The 13,207-nt window shown below is 42.1% G+C and overlaps 1 protein-coding gene and 1 long non-coding RNA gene across 5 annotated transcripts in view; one reads left to right on the top strand and one right to left on the bottom strand.

Annotated features, from left to right (window-relative positions):
- Positions 1-13,207, bottom strand: part of LOC141409936 (uncharacterized) — a 34,746-nt gene that overhangs the window by 10,436 nt on the left and 11,103 nt on the right. The gene's annotated exons all lie outside the window — the stretch shown is intronic.
- ZC3HAV1 (zinc finger CCCH-type containing, antiviral 1) overlaps positions 1-13,207 on the top strand; it is a 73,606-nt gene that overhangs the window by 55,514 nt on the left and 4,885 nt on the right. For 3 of the 4 annotated variants that reach the window (XM_005550902.4, XM_015448114.3, XM_065542631.2), the window contains exons 9-12: positions 193-295; positions 6,009-6,099; positions 7,230-7,360; positions 7,738-7,868. In XM_005550902.4, the coding sequence (XP_005550959.3) occupies positions 193-295; positions 6,009-6,099; positions 7,230-7,360; positions 7,738-7,868 (456 nt within the window). Of the gene's footprint in view, positions 1-192; positions 986-6,008; positions 6,100-7,229; positions 7,361-7,737; positions 7,869-13,207 lie in introns of those variants that run through there. The other variant, XM_065542632.2, reaches the window with a different exon arrangement.

The following is a 13,207-nucleotide window of genomic DNA, read 5'->3' as shown; positions in this document are numbered from 1 at the left end:
AGCCTTCTACTAATGGCAGTGAAGGATACAAGTCTTTTACTGCAAGCAATTCTCATCCCAAAGGATTTTCTCTATTCGTATACAAACGGGTCAGTCTCGAATATTTGCTGTGTAAATAGCCTCTGCAAAATAACAAGAAGTCATTTTCTAGAACTGATCTTGATTATTTTATTTATTTTTTTCTGTCCAAAGGGATGATTCAGACAAACAAAGCTTCCAAAACTCAAAAGGATGTCATCAGAAGACCAAAATTTGTGTCTCAGTGGGATGTGCAGCAGATGAAGAGAGGGCCAGAGTAAGTGTTCTGAAGCAGCTGTTTGCTGACAGATGCTTGAGATGGTCATGCCCTGGGCTCACCAAGTCACTCGTGAATCTGGAGCCTGTTTCCCTGAAAAGTTCCTGCTTGCATTACTCTGCAGTTTCCATTTGCATTCTCTATGAGTAAGATGCTTGTTAAGCAGCGTGGTGTGACTGAAAGGATACTAGATCAGAAAATGAATTTTCTTTCTGAAAGGGAAGTCTGAGCAAGTCTCTTAAATACTCTGGGCTTTAGCTTCTCCAGCTGTGAAGAGCTGGATTGATGTGGCATGCCTAAGGAATAATCATATGTACTAGGTTTTTGTTTTGCTGTGGATTCTTTTTTTTTTTTTTAGAGATGGGGTCTCACTTTGTTGCCCAGGCTGGTCTCGAACTCCTGAGCTCAAGCGATCCTCGTACCTCAGTCTCCCAAAGTGCTGGGATTACAGCCGTGAGCCACCATGCCTGGCTTTGCTGTGAATCCTTTTGGGTGTCTTGTTTTCCTACATGATTTATAGAGGATGAGGGGCGGAGAGAGAGAGAAAAAAGGGATGAGCTAGCTGTTAGAGCAAAGGCTTCGAAGACAGATAATGTTGATTGAAGGGATTTTAAAGGAAATGTTGCTGTGGGGGATTCGTTGTAACTCTCCTTGTGAACTGCTCAGTAAACTCTACATTGTTCATGAACATTTTTGGAGTTGGATATTTTTTTTCTGGGTGATGTGTGATTATATAAAATAGGCTTCAAGAGAAGTATAAAATCAAGGCGTTCTAACTAGGTTCTTTGGTTGTAAGAATTCAAGCTATTTGATGAAAAAGGGAAGTTACTGAAAAGATAAATAACTCTGAGGTCATATGGAAAACAACTCGCAAGAATCTAAGAATGGAAACTGAGCTGTATCAGGGCCTCAGGAAGGGGAGCTGCTTCCAATTCTGCTTTTGAACTGGAGCAGCCTAGAGTCAAAGATTCTTTCTTGGGACCAGGTTAACAGCCTGGACGCTGGATCTAGCTCACCTAGGTTCAAATTCCACCCTGCCACCCATTAGCTGTGTGGATTTGGACAAATGAATCACTCTGTATATTCTTGTCTGTAAAATGGGCTTAATAACAATACCTACCTCGGCCGGGCGCGGTGGCTCACACCTGTAATCCCAGCACTTTGGGAGGCCGAGGCAGGCGGATCACGAGGTCAGGAGATGAAGACCATCATGGCTAACACGGTGAAACCCTGTCTCTACTAAAAATACAAAAAAATTAGCCAGGCGTGGTGGCGGGCGCCTGTAGTTCCAGCTACTCGGGAGGCTGAGGCAGGAGAATGGCGTGAACCCAGGAGGTGGAGCTTGCAGTGAGCCAAGATTGTGCCACTGCACTCTAGCCTGGGCGACAAAGCAAGACTCCATCTCCAAAAAAAAAAAAAAAAAATTATAATAATAATACCTTCCTCACGGCTGCTTGGGTAACACATTCCAAACACTCATCAGGTGTTCAGTAAATGTAAACTCTTCTGGTTATTATTATTTTTATTCCCCTGCTATTAATAGACTTAGTAACTATATATAATTAAGTTGACTTAATTCTAATTCATAATTCCAACCTGCATATCCCTTCAGCCTTATCTTCTGCCACTAACTGCCTAATTTTCTCTGAATTTCTCAAGTTGATTTCCCAAGAATTAGAATCTGATTGATGTAGCTATCTAAAGTCCCTTCCAGCAAGTTTTTTTTTTTTTTTGGACAGAGTCTCACTCTGTTGCCCAGGTTGGAGTGCAGTGGTACGATCTCAGCTCACTGCAACGTCTGCCTCCCTGGTTGAAGTGATTCTCGTGCCTAAACCTCCTGAGTAGCTGGGACCACAGGCGCCCGCCAGTATGCCCAGCTAATTTTTGTATTTTTAGTAGAGACGGGGTTTCACCATGAGGGCCAGGCTGGTCTCGAACTCTTGACCTCAGGTGATCCACCTGCCTTGGCCTCCCAAAGTGCTGGGATGACAGGCATTATCCACTGTGCTTGGTCCCTTTCTGTAGTTTAAATATTCAAATGAATAAAGTAAAAAGAATATTTCAGGGTTTCGGGAAGAGAGGAGTGAAGCTCATGCCCTTACTGGAGCTTACATTCTGGTGGATGAGGCAATAACTGTTTCAGTTCCTGACAAATGTTAGATGGGGGAAGAAAAGGCAGAGTAGGAGGATGGGGAAGGGCTGTTCACATTCAGCCAATGAATGAGATCATCAGAGCTGCTTTCCATTTGTTACAATGGTTCTGGCAGGATGTCTTCACAATAGTGTGTTGGAACTGTCTTTCCTTAAAGCAACAAAGCTGCCTATTTTTTTTTTTTTTAAGTTCCGGTAATGTTGATTTTTTAACAATTCAGATATTCCCAATTAGTCTCAACTAGTGAGACCATGCTTTATGGCCCTTCTGGACAGTAGGAACTATGGAAAGTATAGAAGACCTTGACTCCAAGCTGGATGGTTCTTTCTGTGCACGTATATTTCTAGGGGAAAAAACTGGTTTGTGGCATTTCCAGAGAGCTCCTGTAGTCAGCCACTGTCAATCTCGAGAACTTCCATATGTCAGAGTTGCTTCATGCTTCTCCATTTGCTCTTCCCCTTTCCAGAAATACTCCTTCCCATCATTCAGATGAATACAGCATCCCTCATGATTTAGCTGGAATGCCACCTTCCCATACTATAACATTCCTTGTGACTCTCCTCCAATTCTCCTGTGCCCTCCAGGAACACTCGAGATTCCCTTATAGTACTTACCCACTTCTACCTTGTAATACAGTTACTCGTGTAAATGTCTCTAGCACAACCTTCCTTCCTCTTCCCTTCTCCCTCCCTGCCCACCAATCTCAATTATCAGCTCCTCAGAGCTCTCGAAATATTTTGGTGGTTTTGTTTTTTTTTTCGGTTGGGGGGTTAGGTTGCTGGGGTGCAGTGAGGCAATCACAGCTCACTGCAGCCTCAACCTCTCGGACTCAGGTGATCCTCCCACTGCAGCCACCCAAGTAACTAGGACTATGGGTGCACACCACTGCACCTGGCTAATTTTTGTATTTTTAAATAGAGACATGGTTTCTCCATGTTGCCCAGGCTGTCTTGGAATATGTTGTATAATGCATGGCACATAGTGATAATAAATAGCCACATGAATAAAAAAAAATTGAGAAAAACATGTTAGTGAGGGAGGGTTGGAGGGAGTGGGTCATGCAGAGAACCAACTTTAATCCTGCTCTCACCAGCCCAAGGAGACACACTTGCTGTAGGATAGAATAAGGGCTGGCGTACTATCCTGGACTACAGTGGGATATAGAAGTGAACTATAGCACACGTCACTGTTCATGAGAGTTTACAACATATTCATGCAATCTATCCCGCGTTATACAAATCCAGAATGGAAACCTGACCTTAAAATAGAGATAAATTGGGGCCAATCTTTGTCATTCTAATGAGTTGTCTTCTTCTTGAAAGAGTTTTTTCCTTCAAGCATTTATTTTTAAAAATATAATTGTTTTGATCATGGAAAATTTCAAACATAAAGTACAAAGAATTGATGACAAACCCCTGTGTACCTGTCATCTAACTTAAACACTGTCAATATTTTACTATCTTTGTAACAGATTTGTGGTAGTAGTAACAATATTGTTACTACCGTCACCTCTCAACATTTTTTTTCTTTGAGAAAGAATGGAACTCTGCACGCGGGTTAGAGTGCAGTGGTGCCATCGTGGCTCACTGCAGCCTCAACCACCCGGATTCAAGTGATCTTCATGCCTTAGCCTCCCGAGTAGCTGGGACTACAGCCATGCACCACCACACTTGGATAATTTTTTAAAAATGTTTCTAGAGATGAGTGGGGGAGTCCCACCATGTTGCTCAGGCTGGTCTTGAACTTCAGATCTCAAGCAATCCTCCTGCTTCAGCCTCCCAAAGTGCTGGGATTATAGGCATGAGCCACCACACCTGGCCTAACTTTTTTTCTTTTGCTGGAATATTTTAATGTAAATCCAATACATGTTATCATTTCCCTGTATATGTATTAGGTGTGTTCCTAACAGGTAAGAGGTTTTAAAAAACATTATACAATATCATTAACCTATGTAACAAAGTTAATGATAATTCCTTAATATCATCTAATACCCAGTTCACGTTTTATGTTTTCCAATTGTCTTAAACAATGACTATTTAGAGTTGATGTGTTGCAATCAGTATCTAAGCAGGGTCTGTACATTGCATTTGGTTGATTTGTGTCATAAACATCTTTTAGTCTGCTACAGTTTCCCCTCCTCTACTTTTTTCATGCAATTTCATTTTTTAAGAAACTAGTTAGGCCTAGTGTGGTGGCTCATGCCTATAATCCCAGCACTTTGGGAGGCCGAGGCAGAAGGATTGCTTCAGCCCAGGAGTTCAAAACCCTCTTGGGCAACATGGTGAGACCCCATCTCTACAAAAACTTTTTAAAAAGTTAGACAAGTGTGGTGGTACACACTTGTGGTCCCAGCTACTCAAGAGGTTGATGTGGGAGGATCGCTTGAGCTCAGGAGGTTGAGCTGTGTTTGCACGACTGCCTGGGCAACAGAGTGAGACTCTGTCTCAAAAAACCGACAAACAAACAAACAAAACAACAATAAAAACAACAACTAGGTGATTTGACCTATAGAATTTTCCAAATTCAAAATATAGCAAATTGACCTGGCATGCTGGCTCACGCTTAGAATCCTAGCACTTTGGGAGGCTGAGGTGGGAGGATCACTTGGGCCCAGGAGGCTGAGGATATAGTAAGCCATGATCACACCACTGGACTTCAGCCTGGGTGACAGAGTGAAACTCTGTCTCAAAACAAATTAGCAAATTGTTTCCTTGTGGGGTCATATGATGTGTAATTTCTATAAATTGACCATTAGATTTAGAGAACTGATTAGATTTAGGTTCAGTTTTGAGTCAAGTATACTATACAATTGATGGCTTTGTACCAGTGATCCTGTCCCATCTTCTGAAGAGATATATAGTGTCTGATTGTCCTATTTTTAGTGATGGAGATCACAGAGTAGGTTCAGGACATTCCAGTCTGATCATTCCACTATACTATTCATCTAATCTTTCACTTAATGGTTTTAGTAGCTAATGATAATGATTGTTTAGAACCATGATGTCATTAGGTATTGCCAAATGGTGGTTTTCTAATTCTATCAACTCTTTTGCAGCTATTAGTGCGATTCATCTATAAAGAAGAATTTTTCTGGTAGCTTTAGGTTCTATGGAATAGAAAAAAAAAAAAGAATTATTTCTCAGGTATGGTTACCCTGAAATATAGTTCATACTGGAAAGGCAGAATTCTTTCCTCTAAATTCCTAATGTATTTAATTGTTTATCCTTTGACCAAGAAGCTGTAAGACACATTTGCTTAATGCTAACACGTTAGGACCTTTGAAAGTTGAGCCGAAATATGAAAAAGATGTTTTTACATTTTAAATCAATAGGAAAATGGCATTTAATTGACCGATTATGAATAGTTGCAGCATTTTTAAAAGACATGATTACTGGTACATCTATACCAGGAATATGCGAGGATATAGTCCAGACAAAAATACAGAAATAAATATTGTGTATTTCTCTAGGCATCCTTGGCCTAGTGGCTGGAAGTTAAGAGAAAAGGTCACTTGGACCTGTGGAGCAGAGAGTTAAGTGATTTCTTTCTCTTTATTTGTAGCCGTCAGCCAGCACAGACCTCGTCAGTGTCTTTAACTGCGACCTTTCTTCCTCAGGAGGACCTTTGCTTCCTATCCTCAAATAAATACAAGGTACTTGGTTTTTACATGTTTGGTGGATGAATACATTAAAAGTTAGAAAAAGTACTTTGCTACAAGTGTATGTGTTTGTCTGGATGAATGAATTGCTCCTGCAAAACTCTTAGATCGGCCGGGTGCAGTGGCTCACACCTGTAATCCTAGCATTTTGGGAGGCCGAGGCAGGTGGAATGCCTGAGCTCAGGAGTTCGAAACCAGCCTGGGCAACACGGTGAAATCCCGTCTCTACCGAAAATGCAAAAAAATTGACTGGGCATGGCGGCGTGTGCCTATAGTCCCGGCTACTTGGGAGGCTGAGACAGGAGAATCGCCTGTACCCGGGAGGCAGAGGTTGCAGTGAACTGAGATCACGCCACTGCAATCCTGCCCGCTGAGCTCCGGCCTGGGTGACAGAGCGAGACTCCGTCTCCAAAAAACGAACAACAACAACAACAACAACAACAACAACAACAAAACACTCTTAGATCAAGGTTGGAAGGCAGACATCTAATGGTTCTCTTTCCCAGAGATCACCTAAGTGCCATAGGGCACCTCACTGTTTCCAGAGTTCAGCCACACACAGTCTCATTTGGGCAGATCGTCACAACAGTCATATGAGATGAATATTAACATCTATTTTATGGACGAGAAAACTAGAACTCACGGAGTAAAAGTGACTTGTCCGTTAGTTACAATTAACAAGTTTCTATGGGAGTCCAACAAACTGTGCCTCACTTTGTCACTTAACCTAGTTGGAACACAACTTTTCCTAGATAGCTTAGCCTCCCCATGCTGGCTTCAGCTGTTGTGCAGGCTGGTCTACTTGGACTGCATGGCACCTCAATTCCTCTTGCCCCGCATTGGGAAGAGGTTACTGGACTAAATCATACTGCTGGGGACTTCCCTTTTCCCTTAGGCATAGTGCTTTGCTAGCTTTCAGTTGGCCTGGACAGACAGGCCCGCTGCCTGTCTGGTTAATGACGGGAATGAATTGGCAGATGTGGGAACCCTGAGCCAGCTCATCCTATCTGCTGTTAGAAAGAACCCTGGTAACAATACTTGATGGCATAGAGGGGCACATATGTGGATGTATCATGCTTTAAATGTTACCTATTTCACATTTATATATTTTTAAACTTTATTAGTTATCAGAGATCCATCATCTACATCCGGAATATGTCAAAGTAAGTGAGCATTTTAAAGCTTCCATGAAGAATTTCAAGATTGAAAAGATAAAGAAGATCGAGAACCTAGAGCTCCTGGATAAATTTACACGGTTGGTGGCCACGTTATCATGTTTCTTTGCATAAAACCGGAAAGGATTAGTTAACATCCGTCCTTTGAGATTTATATTCACTGATTTATTTTAATAGTCAACAGTTCCTTCAGGCTGTAGTCTTTTTCTTTCATTGTATCAACTCCGGCTTCTCTCTCTCAGCCTTACTGTTTTACAATTCAATGATTTCATGTGTCTATCTTTTGAAAGTTTTCATAAATTTATTATTGTACAGCTGCTGCCTTAAAGTTAGTAGCTCCACTGTGAAAGCAGATGGAATGAGATTTTTAGATGATTAGACTTTAGCTGGGATTAATGTTATGAACTGGAGTGGGAAGGGGATGTCTCAGTGTTAAGTCTCACGTTTCCTATATTAGGAAGAAATCACAGATGAAGGAAGAAGGAAGCCTCCTATTTTACGCGACAAGTCGTGCCTATGTGGAATCTATCTGTGCGAATAATTTTGACTGGACCCTGCATGAAACTCATGAAACCAAATATGGAAAAGGTTAGTGCCGGGATAGAGACGCACTAGTAGAATCATAACTCAGGCTTTATACGAGCTTCTATTAGGAGGTATATGTAATTATTTTGTATTAACTAGAGTGTCCAGGCTCTAGTGGTCCTGGAGAGATAATAAGCTCACGGTAATATCAAATGCTGAAATGAGAGTGAATCAGTTGGCTTGAAGCTTGATTGCTGGACCTTAGTCCCACTCCTGTCTTCTGTTTGCTTTCTGGGACTGACCAAAGTCCTCGTACGTGCTAGTAAACTACTCCATCTGTTGGTCTTGTCCACCATTACTACTCACTTCTGGCTGTGGCTCTTTCTGAACCCATGTCCCTGCCTGCAAAGCTATTTGAAGCTTCAGTTGTCACAGACTGGTTTTAATTAGAGAGAGGGAGAAGAGACCTCTCTCCATCTTAGGCCACATTGGGTCACCTGGGTCTGAAGTGTCACAGGTGTGCCCACACAAAAAATCTTTATAGCTCTTTCTTTTTGCTCCTAAACTCCTGCATGCCAATTTTTTTTTTTTTTTTTTTTTTTTTTTTTTGAGACAGGGTCTCACTTTGTCACCCAGGCTGGGTGGCAATCTTGGCTCACTGCAGCCTCGACCTCCTGGGCTCAAGTGATCCTACCACCTCAGCCCCTCAAATAACTGGGACAACAGGTGTGTGCCACCACATCCAGCTAATTTTTTTTTTTTTTTTTTTTTGCATTTTTTGTAGAGACAGAGTTTCGCCATGTTGCCAAGGCTGGTCTCAACTCCTGAGCTCAAATAATCTACCTACCTTGGCCTGCCAAAGTGCTGGGATTTCAGGCGTGATGCATGCAACTCTTTTTTTTTTTTTCTTTCTTTTTCTTTTCTTTTTTTTTTTTTTTGAGACAGAGTTTTGCTCTCGTTGCCCAGGCTGGAGTGCAATGGCTCAATCTCAGTTCACTGCAACCTCCGCCTCCTGGGTTCAAGCGACTCTCCTGCATCAGCCTCCCAAGTAGCTGGGATTACAGGCATGCGCCACCACGCCCAGCTAATTTTGTATCTTCAGTAGAGATGGGGTTTCTCCATGTTGGTCAGGCTGGTCTAGAACTCCTGACCTCAGGTGATCTGCCTGCCTCCGCCTCCCAAAGTGCTGGGATTACAGGCATGAGCCACTGCGACCGGCCTGCATGCAACTTTTAAAAACAAACAAACCAAACTGAAAATCACTCATCTTTAGGAAATAAGTAATAGTTTATCACAGATTCAAAGTGAATTCAACTCATACAACTAGGATTAAATTCAATTCTTGCCCCAAAAGGCAAGAAGTCAATCAGTCAGTCAGCAAATATTTTTGAGTGTCTTCTGTATACTAGATGGTGGGTACACAGTGGTGAGCAAGTTCGTAATTAATTAAATGATTGTGGCCAGGCATGGTAGCTTACACCTGTAATTCCTGTACTTTGGGAGGCTGAGCCCAGGAGTTGGAGACCAGCTTGGGCAACATGGCGAGACCCTAATTTTTTGTTTTAATTACAAAAAAATGTTTTTAATTACCTGGGCGTGGTGGCACATGCCTGTAGTCTCATCTACTCAGGAGGCTGAGGTGGGAGGATTGCTTGAGCCCGAAGTTTGAGGCTGCAGTGAGCTGTGATTTTGCCATTGCACTCCAGCCTGGGCAATAGAGCTATACTTTGTCTCAAAAAAAAAAAAAAAAATTAAATGATTGCAAATGTCGGGCTGCTATAGAGAGAAATAATAGGTCCAGGTGTGGTAGCTCACGCCCATAATCCCAGCACTTTGGGAGACTGAGGCAGGCAGATCACTTGAGGTCAGGAGTTCAAGACCAGCCTGGTCAACATGGTGAAACCCCATCTCTACTAAAAATACAAAAATTAGCTGGGTGCAGTGGCATGTGCCTGTAATCCCAGCTACTTGGGAGGCTGAGGCAGGATAATCCCTTGAACCCGGGAGGCAGAGGTTGCAGTGAGCCAAAATCGTGCCACTGCACACCAGCCTGGGCGACAGAGCAAGACTCCATCTCAAAAAAAAAGAACAGGTCCTGTGGACAGCTAACCCAGCTAGAGAGGTGTTCCCAAAGATTGGGCTAGAGTAGGATTCCCCTGCCTTGTAGAGTCACCACATAGTGGAGAAGGGAGAAGTGGTACAAGATATGACCATAAAGAGCTAAACTTGACTGTAAGGGCATGGGAAACTAATGAAAGGTTTCAAGCTGGGGAATGAATTTACTGATGAGATTTCATAAGTTTATTAAGTTTAAATGTATCAGTGAAACTTACCTAGAAGTGTTTGAAGGAAATGGGAAATGTAACCATCTTGAGTGACATATAACAGGTGAAATTAAAACCCATCAGTTTCTTACAGGTCTATCCTATGTTAGAATCCAAACAAATATTTATCCTAAAAAATGAAATGTTAGGCTAGGCACTGTGGCTCATTCCTGTAATCCCAGCACTTTGGGAGGCTGAGGTGGGTGAATCACCTAAGGTCAGGAGTTTGAGACCAGCCTGACCAACATGGTGAAACCCCCTCTCTAATAAAAATACAAAGTTAGTCAGGGGTGGTGGCACATGCCTGTAGTCCTGGCTACTCGGGAGGCTGAGGCACGAGAGTTGATTGATCACAAGAAGGGGAGGCTACAGTGATCCGAGATCCTGCTACTGCACTCCAGCCTCAGCTACAGAGGAAAACTGTCTCAAAAAAGAAAAAAAAAAAGCACTTAGAAATGTAGGAATAGAAATGAAGTTTCTTAACACAATAAAGGGAATTTAAAAAAAAGAAAATACAGATTCCAGATTACATAAGTGTGTTATAAAAAAACTGATGCAACAAAAACGAAAATCGACAAATGTCATCAAACTAAACAGCTTCTCCACAGCAAAGGAAACAATTAACAAAGTGAACAGACAAACCCACAGAGTGGAAGAAAATATTTGCATGCCATACATCTGATAAGGGATTAATATCCAAAATGTATAAGGAACTCAAACAATTCAACAGCAAGAGAACAAACAACCCGATTTTAAAATGCGCAAGCTGTTCCCATAAGTGGCCTGAGGTGATCTGTGAAATGGTTCGCTGTTCACTTGACCCAGAAAACTCCATGAAATCATGCAAATAAAGAGGTTCAAATCTTCATGTTCACTTTAAGAACACCCATGAGACTGCCCAGGCCATCAAGAGTATGCCTATATGAAAAGCCAGCAAGTGTCCGAAAGATGTCGCTGTATAGAAACAATGTGTATCATGCCAACGTTCCAAGGGTGGAGTTGGTAGGAGTGCCCAGGCCAAACAGTGGGGCTGGTCACACAGTTGGTGACCCAAAAAGAGTTGAATTTTTGATGTACACACTTAAAAATGCAGAGAGTAATGCTGAACTTAAGGGTTGAGCTGTAGATTCTTTGGTCATCAAGGATATTCAGGTGAACAAAGCACCAAAGATGTGCCACCTGACTTCCAGAGCTCATGGTTGGATTAACTCATGCCTGAGCTCCCCCTGCCATATAGAGACAATCTTCACTGAAAAAGAACACCGTGTTCTTAAACCAGAAGAGGAGGTGCCCGGAAGAAAAAACTATCCCAGAAGATACTGAAGAAGCAAAAACTTATGGCACAGGAATAAATTCAGCATAAAATACGTGCAAATAAAAGTTTCAAAAATGAGCAAAAGACTTGAATAGACATTTCTCAAAAGAAGAAATACAAATGGCCAATGAGTTCATGAAAAAATGCTCAACATCATTAATCATCAGGGAAATGCAAATTAAAACCACAACGAGCTGTTGCCTCATACCAATTAGAATTAGAGGCTGAGGTGGGAAGATTGCTTGAGCCCAGGACGTCAAGCCTGCAGTGAGCCAAGATTGCACCACTGCACTTCAGCCTGGGCGACAGACGACAGAGACCCCGTCTCAAAAACAACAACAACAACAGCAGCAAAAAAAAAAAAAAAAAAAGAGAGAGAGAGAGAGAGAGTTGAATGTAGTGACATAGTAAGACTTCCAGGACTAAAGTGGAAAAAAAAGTTGTAGAACAGTTCATATATTATGATCCTATCTATGAACAAATAGAACAGTTCATATATTATGATCCTATCTATGAACAAATAAACCACCATAAAACTATATTAGAGTATATGCACATATATGTATGTGAATGCATAGAAACAGGTGTGAAAGAATTCCCACCAGCCATAAACTGTTTTGGGAAGAGGGGTGGGATTGGATGTGGTAGATCAGTATAGGTAGACTTCCATATTTCACTTTAAATATAGTAGAACATTATGTGCATAGAATATCTAGTATCTGACCTATTCAGGATAAGCAATGTTTCTGGAATTGAAACATCTAACTATAAAATGGTAAAAAGAACAAAAACAAAGTAAATGCAAAGTATATTAAACATTTGTTACCACAGATAAATTCATTTTACTTATTGATTCTTGCATGGAAATTGGAGTTGGCAATATCTACTCATGGTCTTTAAAATGACAGAGTAGCCCTGGCCGGGCGCGGTGGCTCACGCCTGTAATCCCAGCACTTTAGGAGGCCGAGGTGGGCAGATCACGAGGTCAGGAGATCAAGACCATCCTGGCTAACACGGTGAAACCCCGTCTCTACTAAAAATACAAAAAATGAGCCGGGCGTGGTGGTGGGCGCCTGTAGTCCAGCTACGTGGGAGGCTGAGGCAGGAGAATGGCGTGAACCTGGGAGGCGGAGCTTGCAGTGAGCCAAGATCGCACCATTGCACTCCAGCCTGGGTGACAGAGCGAGACTCCGTCTCAAAAAAAAAAAAAAAAAAAAAAATGACAGAGTAGCTTTCTTAAAAAATATTATTTGTATTTTTTGATAGATTCTCACTCTGTTTCCCAGGCTGGAGTGCAGTGGTGTGATTCTAGCTTACTGCAGCCTCAGCTTCCTGGGCTCAATCAATCCTGCCTCAGCTTCCTGAGTAGCTGGGATTATAAGTGCACACCACCATGCCCGGCTAATTTTTAAATTTTTTGTAGAGATGGAGTCTCCCCATGTTGCCCAGGCTGGTCTTAAATTCCTAGGTTCAAGTGATCCACCCGCCTCAACCTCCCATAATACTGGGATTACAGACATGAGCCACTGCACCTGCCCAGAGTAGCACTTGACAATGATAAAAATAAAAATCTTAACTTGGCAGGAAATTGTTGGTCTGCTGTGTATGGAAGCAGCAATCATAATCTGAGGTTGTTTTAGAGAGGACAAAGCATCAACTGACTCATCAGTTCCAAGTTGGCTCAATTCAGTTCACACTGGGTGAACTGCATGAATTGGGCCACTGTGTCATTCTCATTTGGTCATTGCACCCAATGGTTCACA

This window comes from Macaca fascicularis, chromosome 3, assembly GCF_037993035.2.
Source record: "Macaca fascicularis isolate 582-1 chromosome 3, T2T-MFA8v1.1".
Classification (NCBI taxonomy): Eukaryota; Metazoa; Chordata; class Mammalia; order Primates; family Cercopithecidae; genus Macaca; species Macaca fascicularis.
The sequence above is the reverse complement of the archived record's forward strand: the minus strand, read 5'-3'. Positions and strand labels throughout refer to the sequence as shown.